The sequence below is a fragment of the Haliotis rubra genome, unplaced genomic scaffold (genome assembly GCF_003918875.1).
Source record: "Haliotis rubra isolate DU_JTF1 unplaced genomic scaffold, ASM391887v1 Scf376, whole genome shotgun sequence".
Lineage (NCBI taxonomy): Eukaryota > Metazoa > Mollusca > Gastropoda > Lepetellida > Haliotidae > Haliotis > Haliotis rubra.
The window spans coordinates 184,140-193,206 of NW_025767053.1; the positions used below are offsets into that span (position 1 = coordinate 184,140).

Sequence of the window (9,067 nt, forward strand, 5' to 3'; positions counted from 1 at the left end):
CTGACACACAACAATAAATAATAATAATAAGAGTACTTTTATAGCGCCTCATCCACATCACTCAGGGACATGCTCTAAGCGCATAATATATATACAGGTTCTATGTACAGGAAAGTTGATGTTACAGATATTTCTTGAAGAGGTGAGTTTTGAGCTTGGACTTAACGAGTGGGAGTGATGGAGAGGTTTTGAGATCCGATGGTAGAGAGTTCCAGGGAGTGGCAGCAGCATGAGAAAATGAATTTGCACCAAAGGTTTTGAGTTTGCAAACGGGAACAACTAGCAAGAGTTGATCGCTGGAGCGGACAGATCTTTCAGGTTTGTGGAGTTTTATCAAATCCTGGAGGTATGCTGGACCACTGTTGATAATAGACTGATGAACAAGGGCGAGCAGTTTAAATTCAATCCTCTCGCGGATCCGGAGCCAGTGAAGAGAATTGAGAGCTGGCGTAATATGAGAGCGTAGCTTTCTCCTTGTGACGATACGAGCAGCCTGATTCTGTAATTTTTTAAGACGCTGTAATTGTTCATCAGAGATACCAAATAGTAAACTATTACAGTAGTCCAAGCGTGATAGAACTAGAGATCGAACGAGGGTGGCCGTTGCTTCCATGGTTAAGATGTTGCGTAAGGAACCAATATTTCGGAGATGGAAGTGACATATTTTGGATAGGTGCTTGATATGACTTTTCATAGTCCAAATAAACACCAAGATTTCTTACAGAGGGGGAGAAAGGGATTGAGGATTGTCCAATGGAAATGGAAGAAAGCTGACACTTCTGCTGTCTTTGACGTGGAGCAATAATGATGGCGTCTGTTTTACTATCGTTTAAGACCAGTTTGTTGTTTGTCATCCATGACTTGACATCATTGAGACAGGACTCCATGTTATCCTTGGCCTTCTGCTGACTGTCTGGACTTGGTTGAAGCTGTCCACCAATTGGGAGTCATCAGCATAAAAGTGCTGCCCAATGCAATGATCAGAGATGAGTTGTCCCAGAGGTTTGGTGTACATAGTGTACAGCATAACAGGGAGGCACTTGAGTATAAGTAGTTATTGCCATTCCACATGCAAACTAAACCTGTGTGTATTTGTGTGTGCGTCTTTGCGTGTATGGGGATGTGTGTCTCTTTGAGTGTCTGGTTGTCTTTGTGTGTGTCTGTGTCTTCAAGGAAGGTTAAGTCAACTGCACGGACAAAGACATCTATGATAGGGCAGTTACACATCCATTTCACTCCTCGATGTCGTATAGACATGGCAATTCGAAAGTGTCGGCGCAGTTTCCCTGGCACTGTGGACATTCCTGTAGACAAGCTGACATGCGGGTGTCCCATCGCTGACCACCTTGACCGCAAGGCAGAGAGGGTTGGTTGTACAGAAGACGCTACAGTGCAGGATCCCGAGGGGCAACGTCATCACGATGGCATCAGTCAGTGACAGGTTTGTCTTACAGAAATATGCGTTTGATAAAAGAAGTTACAAATATCTTGTTAGACACATCCTTCGTACTGTATGGCTTGTATATATTACAGTCAGTGTGTAAAATCAGTCAATTTCTTAATTGCCTGATTCACTCAGTCAATTTGTACATTCCCTGACATGTTCAGTCAATTTACAAACTGCCTGAAAAATTAGTCGATTTATTTGACAGACTGACTGAAAGACAGTTTCAATTGTTTTAGGGAGTATGAAGTGAAACATTAGGTGATATTAAGTCATGTTTGTCATCCTCATCCATTGTGATTACAGCTGATTGTTATAGCTCTTCTAAAGGAAGCCAGGTAAGGTGTCTCTCTGCATGGAATATCAGAAGAAACGTAAGAATGCTACAACTAAAGGTGTAGTGGTTATGTGTATACTATCCAAGGACTATGTATCTCGTGGACAAGTAGACCTGGTCGACATGCAGCCAAGAGGTCATGATCGGTGGCTCATGGTATATCAGGACCCTTTGACTTAGTTTTGCATTCTTGGACCTCTGACCTTCATACCCGCAACTGAAGTAGTCTTGATGTTTGGTGCATCCAAGATTCTGTAGAGTGACAACGGAAGTGAGTTGACTGCAAACACTAATAATGATAATACACATTGAAACCTACGTCCAGTCAATCTGTCGAACAAATCGACAAATTTGTCAGGCAATTTGTAAATTAACTGAAAATCTTAGGCAAGTTACAAATTGCCTGATATTACACATTGACTGTAACACATACATTACGTTGTTGTATGTACGTCACCGTTGAATACATAGGACCGTTTTATGCGTCTTTGTAACACAACAACCAAGACAGCGTCAGTTTGGACAGAACCTAAGAGTGCTCTGATCACCTGACGTCAAAATATGACAATATCTCAAAGAATGTGTCCGATGTATATCGCTTTTGTTTCCTGTTTACTTGGCAACAGAGAAACACAACATGTTCGACGTATATTGCACACGCCACTACCACACACCTGATGTATAGTATGTTGTCTGGAGTTATGGAAGAACCTGGTGTTTTTAGAACATGGGAACGTTTGCAGGGGGGGCTATGTGTGTAGGAGGGCACAACAACAACATTACCTGCGAGCGTGCGTACAAACCAGCATGTATGTGTTCATTCTTAGATTGAATAGATAGATGCATTACCTTCGCAAAGGAACGTGTAGTAGTAAAATATTTGGGATTAAGAACTCTCTATATATGTTCTGGAAGGACTATTTCACATGTACAAATATCAGACCAGCCGTTTTAGTTTCTTCATACGCAATATAATCTCATAGTGATTATTCCAAAACAAGAATACAGATACAGTAGCATGATCAAATACTCCCAACTCCACACGCACAAACACACATGCATACAGATACACGCACACATACATACAAGCACATGTATACATATATACATCCAGCTTACCATACGAGTCTGGCCCATACACTGATACCTCGCACAATGTTAAGAGATGTTCCGGATGTCGTATGTTCTTCCTTGACAGCTTCACGAACCTCCCAGACACCACAGAGTCACACTTGATGTCTTGAGTTGTGGGTTTGAAGACGCCCTTGTAGAAGTGACACAACTTAGGCTGGACCCCTACAGTGACAGTAGGGTTCCCGTCGTACATCTCGATGTAGAAGTCGTGCAGCCACTCAGCTGGAATTATCAGACACATGTGTTTTGTACAGTAATCGGTTATGAAGACTGATACGTCGTATGTTAGGCTTTATGTCGTGAGTAGATGCTCGTAATATGGTGTGTCTGTTCCCGAGTCGCGTATTTGAGGCTGGATATTTACTATTAGCGGCAATGGCACTTGTCTGCCAACATTGACGTTTCAATACCGACTACTCAAGTGGCCTCATCTACATTGAACTTTCAACAACTGTCAACAAACTTCAAGATTTAAGACTTTGGTGACGATAGACATTAAGTTAATATTTTAAATGTGTGACCCAATCGTTGCATTAGAAATCTGTACTGTCATTCATTGTAACCTTGTTTATCTTATTTTTTCAATATATAATTCAATATTATAGATTTATGTTTTATTGTTTTAGTTTAAAGGGGGCTCACAAACATTTATCACAGTAATTCTAACCCGTAACTGACTGACTGACTGACTGAGTATGGTTTTACGCCGCTTTTAGCAATATTCCAGCAACATCACGGCGGGGGACACCAGAAATGGGCTTCACACATTGTACCCATGTGGGGATTCGAACCCGGGTCTTCGGCGTGACGAGCCAACGCTTTAACCACTAGGCTACCCCATCGCCCCTCTAACCCGTAACAAAATCTATAGATAGGGACTCAATTCAATTCAATTCAATTCTTTATTGTATGAAAGGCCATAGGCCCATATACAAAAGAGATACATCTTGACAATGGCATATATAATCAACTTTCTAACTAATCAATTCTTTTCTTAACAAAAATGAATTGTAGATAAATAGAGCAACTTTGTATTGTTTTGGAGGTTCTTTGCAGGAAAGTAAGGAAGACAATAGATTAACGTTGATTTGAGATAAAGACAGTTGCGGTAAATACTTATTTCTTAGATTTTCATATACAGGGCAAATAAACATAAAATGGAATTCGTCTTCAATAATGTAACAGAATGGACATAACCTTTGGGTTTTTTCCATAGAAACATATCTTCCACGGTTAATTAATAAATCATCCGCATAACCTGATCGCATAGACAGACACCCAGCATACCCATACATGGGCATAGCAACAAACACAGGGACACAAGCACCAGCCACAGTCACAATCACTAAAGCGGGAACGCAACGTCTAATAGAGGGACACAACCATCAACACAAGTTTTCAACCAGCCATACAAACAGAAGTGGCAAAACCCTTTCCGTATCCACGCGAAATATCTGCTGAAAGCAGAGTCGATTCTACAATTCGGACTATCATCATGAGTATGTATTTGCTTCAGCAATATTCCAGCTATACGATGTTGTTCGTAAACAATCGAGTCTGTACAATCAGACGATCCAGTGATTGCAATACGATGACAGAGCATATGTTTATGAATCACTATCGAATAATGATAATACCAGGTGTTCGCGAAAAAGTAAGCGTATCCTGCCCCACCGGTTGCACCCGTCATAAACATAAGTCTAGTTTACCTGAAACAATATGGGAACGCATCGTACAGGGCAAAATAATTAATTGGATCGGACATCATTTGTGTCACTGATGCATCTAATTTGGAAATGCCCTCTACATGTCTACCATACTTGGGCATTGAATGTTGTGACACTTTGAAATCTGGGTAAAGGGAGGATGCCCGATTGTACCTCAAAGGTACCTAAGGCTGGAACCTGTTGCTCGACATGAAAGGAACGTTGACAGTTGGAAAGTTGAAATCATCCTTTTTTTGGTCATACAGCCTTGTGGATAGCTTTTTTGCCACAACAAGGGACATCAGCAAGGGTCTTAATATCTAATGTATGGACACATTCCATAGCAGAGGACACAACCATCAACACAAGTGTTAGAACCAACCATACAAAGGCACAAACATCATAGTACACACACCAACCACACACAGCAACAAATCCACACAAACATATCCAAACACAGGATATTACATGGCAACATCACAGAAAATATTTTGGGCACTTACTACGGCCATCTGAACGACCAACGATCTGAACCCTTGATATCCTGTAGACGGCCTGTAGGTCCACCTGCCACCAGGGATTCAGATCACCATTTTCCCCGCTGTGACATGTGCGGTCGTTAAAATCTCCTGAAGGTGACCCGTCAACAACATTTGACGCCCATATTTGATAGGAGCCTGTGTAAGTTGAACTGGCATTAGCTGGTTTCCTCAAAGCTAGGTTTCTTCCACTGTCAACTGCTGAAACAAGGGTTCATTAGTGAGTGAATGCGTTGGGGTGACGGTGGTCCGAATTCTGTAAGTGTGGGGTAGCGGTGGTTGAAGTGTGTAAATGTGATTTTACGTCACGTCGCAAATATTTCAGCCATATGGTCACTTAAAACAATTTTTTAATAAAGGTAAATTATAAAGACAAAACTGTCAGCAAAGGGCAGTACAAACAACTATAACATCACAGGTGTGAATGTGAATCCAGTATGTAAGTCTAAAACATTTTAATTATAGAAGACAATGTGCTATAAGAACAGGCTAAGATTGCCAACATTTGCTTCCTGCATGGACCGTAGCTGGATTTACACCATCAATAAATCAATACAGTCAAACAGGATACGCTTGGCTGCGATTCTGTCATCACAAGGGATGCAAAATCGTTTTCAATTGACCTTTTATGAGTTCTATTGAGACAGAGTTGTAACTGCCTCTCTATTGTATGCATATTTTTACCACGAGAAGAAACATTAAAGAAGAAGAAAGGTGATCCATCAACTGAATCAGTTGAAACCTATGTTGAATTATAATAAAACTGCCAAGCAAGGATAAGTTGAGCGCCGACCTGACAATTGACCCGTATTAGCATGTATGAGTGCAGCCCACTGGCGCTTGCCATTGTTAGCGAAGGGGCCCCAGGTTGTCCGTGATCAAGTGTAGTGCGACTTGCTACACCGACGTGAGACTTATGAGCAAGGCGTGTGCAGCTACGCACGGAATCAATTTCATCGTCATGCAATGCACATGCACTAGCCTACATCTGCTCTACCTTTCACAAACCAAATAGGTTTGCTCACTGCCGTGCACCGCCTACTTCTCGTAAACGCGTTCTCTGCGCCGGTCAAACTTATCCTTATTTGCCAGTAAATAATGTTATAAACAAAATACTTCCCTGTGTAAAACCTTGATCCTGACTGGAATGATTAGACTGGGTTGAGCCAACTCTAACCTAAACTTGTCTGCCTGTTACAAACTGTGATAAACTGTATGGAAAGAGGTAAACGACCTCTTAAACCTAAATCATGTTAATCCTATAAAATGCCGTGCTTCCAAGCACTATCGTAAACTTTCTCAAGCTCAAAGGAAATTGAGACTATGAGTTGTTTCGATATTATGGCATTTTAACAAAGGATTCTAATCGTACTGAATGATCAATATTACTACAATTCTTCAAGGAACCAAATTGTATATTTGTTATTAGGTTATTGGTTTCCAGATACCAAATTAATCTATTACTTACTATTCGTTCCATGGTTTTAACAACTCGTTAAAGATATTGGTCTGTAATTAGATAGATCAGTATGATGGCATTATGTAACGAAGCTGGACAATTCCCCGAAGTCCATATTGTATCAGATTTATTTAGCAGTGTTTCCAGACATGAATTCTGTAAATGCTTCAAGAGCTGATAGTGAATAGCATCAGCCCTGTTGAGATATAATGAGCTTGCGCAAGGGCGGTGTGTGGCTCATGTAAAACCATTTATTGTAGTCCTCACCTTTGTCTTAGTTGGAATTTATTCTCTTCTTCTCCTGTCGTTTCTGATATTCTTTTAAACTGTGGGACATCACTGGATTAATTTGCACTGTCGGCTTTATCAGTTAATAAATCGTCACCTTCCCGCAAATGGTAAACATTAGAATATGAACCCAGCACTTTATTCTTTTTTTCATGTTACACGCCTTTGAAATCGGCGTGCGGGATTTTCTTTAGGAAACAGTTTCACCAAGACTGTCGATTATTTTGTTTAAATGCGCGCTGAGCCTTGGTCCATAACATTGCAGTACTTGGAACAATGTTACATAATGAATAACCATGCCAAATGACAACACACATACATACATGTATGTGTCTATGTCTCAAGTATGAATGTGTCTTTGTGTTTTTGTTAGTGTGTGTGTCTGCATCTGTCGTCCCAAGCAGAACTCGTCCAGAAGGTGAACGCTTTAAGGCGATGAGGAAAGTATAACATATGTGCGATGGCATAGCATGTTATAATTACACGGCTGACTGTGTGTTCTGGCGATTAGGGTGCCTGACTCTGAGGGTGTGGGTTCGAATCTCGGATGGGGCTCAACCCCCAAAATACTAGAATCTGTACTTTACAAAGAAAGTGTAACCCCAGATATAACATATGTTACATTTGCAATTAACCACTTTCTAAATGGCATTGTGTATTCGAATCACAAGTACTTGACTGAATAGTAGCTGTAGTGACGTCAAACAATGTCATACAGAATGTAGCAATACCTACCGTTAAAAATGGTTGTTACCAAGATGAAGGTAAATGCTTGTATCTTCATCATTGAATCTGAGCCAACATGAAACAACGTCCTTGTCAACACAGCGATGCAGACCATATAGGAATCTCGGGCTAGTCGCTTCTTCTGCAGTATCTACTTAAGACCTGAAGCATCACCGATCGTTTTGGTGCTTTCGTGGCTAACGGACGGTGAACATTTAAACATAAGTATCAGAAACACAAAATACGAATATAAACACATTTAACACGTACTAAAAAGAAAGCTGAAGTTCTTTCTCAGACAAGAGATCTTTTTAAATTTTTCTGTTCTTTGATGTGATTAATTCATAAAGTTTTGCCACGAAATTCAACTATGACGCACATCAACGTTTGAGAAGTTATTTCGACACGGAAAACCCTCGGTGTTGATATACCTGAACAGATATATGAAGATAATAAACATTAGAAAGAGAGACTTGAGATAACAGATACAGTTTATCTAAAACCAAGGCTACTGATCGCACTGAACCAATGACTGGCGACGTTAGATATTTCTGCAAACAAACGTTGACCTCCTGTAACTGGCAACTCAATGTTTACAATACAAACACAGATTTGCTGTTCAATTATTTAACACCACTCCACATCAATCAACGAATATATAGTAAAAGTGAATATGTTCTTATTTCAAGCAATGTATACAGTCGTGATGCCATCAGCTGATATCTGCGGGTCTAGCACCACCAGATGTTCCATCTGGTAGCCATCTGGTAAATCCTACATTAGACTTGGAGTATAGCGTCAAATCGTCGTCGCACTTGGGACAGTATTTGGGTCAGGGTGGATGTCGGGTACAGCGTTGATGAAACAGTTGGTGAGGCAGATGGGTCATGTTGGATGTCGAGTACAGTGTTCAGGAAACAGTTGGGGCAGCAGGTGGATTAGGGTGGATGTCAGGTACAGTGTTAATGAAATAGTTGGAGCAAAAGATGGGTTAGGGAGGATGTCGCATGTGCAAATGAATCTCGTAATTAGCCTCGCAACCTGCAGTTAGGGCAGTGTTCCTGTTACAGCCTATATGTCAGCTTAATGTTGAAACGGTGCACAAACTAACACGTTTACCAGTTTGGAGAAGAACGGAGCTGACAAACATAGAAACCTTAACGAAAGGGTCCAAACGGGAACTGGACATTACCATCGGCGCCGTTGATGACTTTGACACCTATGCTCGCAAACTTCCCAACGAGATAGTTTGGTCCTTTCTATGTCTAAGTAATTTCTTTTTTTACCAAACGTAGCGAAAACCCTTTGGTCGAAACAGAACTAGCCACCACACTTGGAAACATAAGGTTTTTTGCCAATAGTCGATAAACGTCAGTTGAAATATAGCAAATGTTTAACACAACAAATAGTATAATCGTAATTGGTCAGGAGAAG

At 40.8% G+C, this 9,067-nt stretch overlaps 1 protein-coding gene across 1 annotated transcript; it reads right to left on the reverse strand.

Moving 5' to 3' along the window:
* Positions 1-1,957: 1,957 nt before the first annotated feature.
* On the reverse strand, positions 1,958-7,748 carry LOC124286099 (fucolectin-like). Its single transcript, XM_046722430.1, has 4 exons — positions 7,643-7,748; positions 5,125-5,361; positions 2,990-3,137; positions 1,958-2,033 (listed from the first exon to the last, which is right to left on the reverse strand). Exons 1-4 carry the CDS (start codon positions 7,746-7,748, stop codon positions 1,958-1,960), a joined length of 567 nt encoding a protein of 188 aa, XP_046578386.1.
* Positions 7,749-9,067: the final 1,319 nt, after the last annotated feature.